At 53.4% G+C, this 219-nt stretch overlaps 1 protein-coding gene across 1 annotated transcript in view; it reads left to right on the top strand.

Moving 5' to 3' along the window:
- CSUI_011251 (hect-domain (ubiquitin-transferase) domain-containing protein) overlaps positions 1-206 on the top strand; it is a gene marked incomplete at its 3' end in the record, with an annotated part of 10,633 nt that extends 10,427 nt beyond the window's left edge. The window contains exon 9 of the mRNA XM_068071352.1: positions 145-206. Coding sequence (XP_067916672.1) covers positions 145-206 — 62 coding nt within the window. The remainder of the gene's footprint in view (positions 1-144) is intronic.
- Between the last annotated feature and the right edge of the window lie 13 nt (positions 207-219).

Below are 219 nucleotides of genomic sequence, written 5' to 3'. Positions count from 1 at the left end.
TCCATCTGTGTTGGTCTTGCTTCCCACACAGATCTCTTCCGTCTGTGGCAAGTGTTTAGCGGGTTGCTTCCGCCCGACTGAAAGGGACTGTGAATAGCCTCGGTTCTTAGGGTGAGGGAGGGAGGGGTTGTGTTAGATGTGTAGGTGGAGATAGCGAAGAAGGAGACGATTCCGGTGATGAAGATGAGACTCAGCAGGGAGGGTTGGTGAGGAAATGCC

This window comes from Cystoisospora suis (genome assembly GCF_002600585.1).
Source record: "Cystoisospora suis strain Wien I chromosome Unknown contig_10400, whole genome shotgun sequence".
Taxonomy (NCBI): Eukaryota; Apicomplexa; class Conoidasida; order Eucoccidiorida; family Sarcocystidae; genus Cystoisospora; species Cystoisospora suis.
This window is presented reverse-complemented; position numbering and strand designations above follow the sequence as displayed.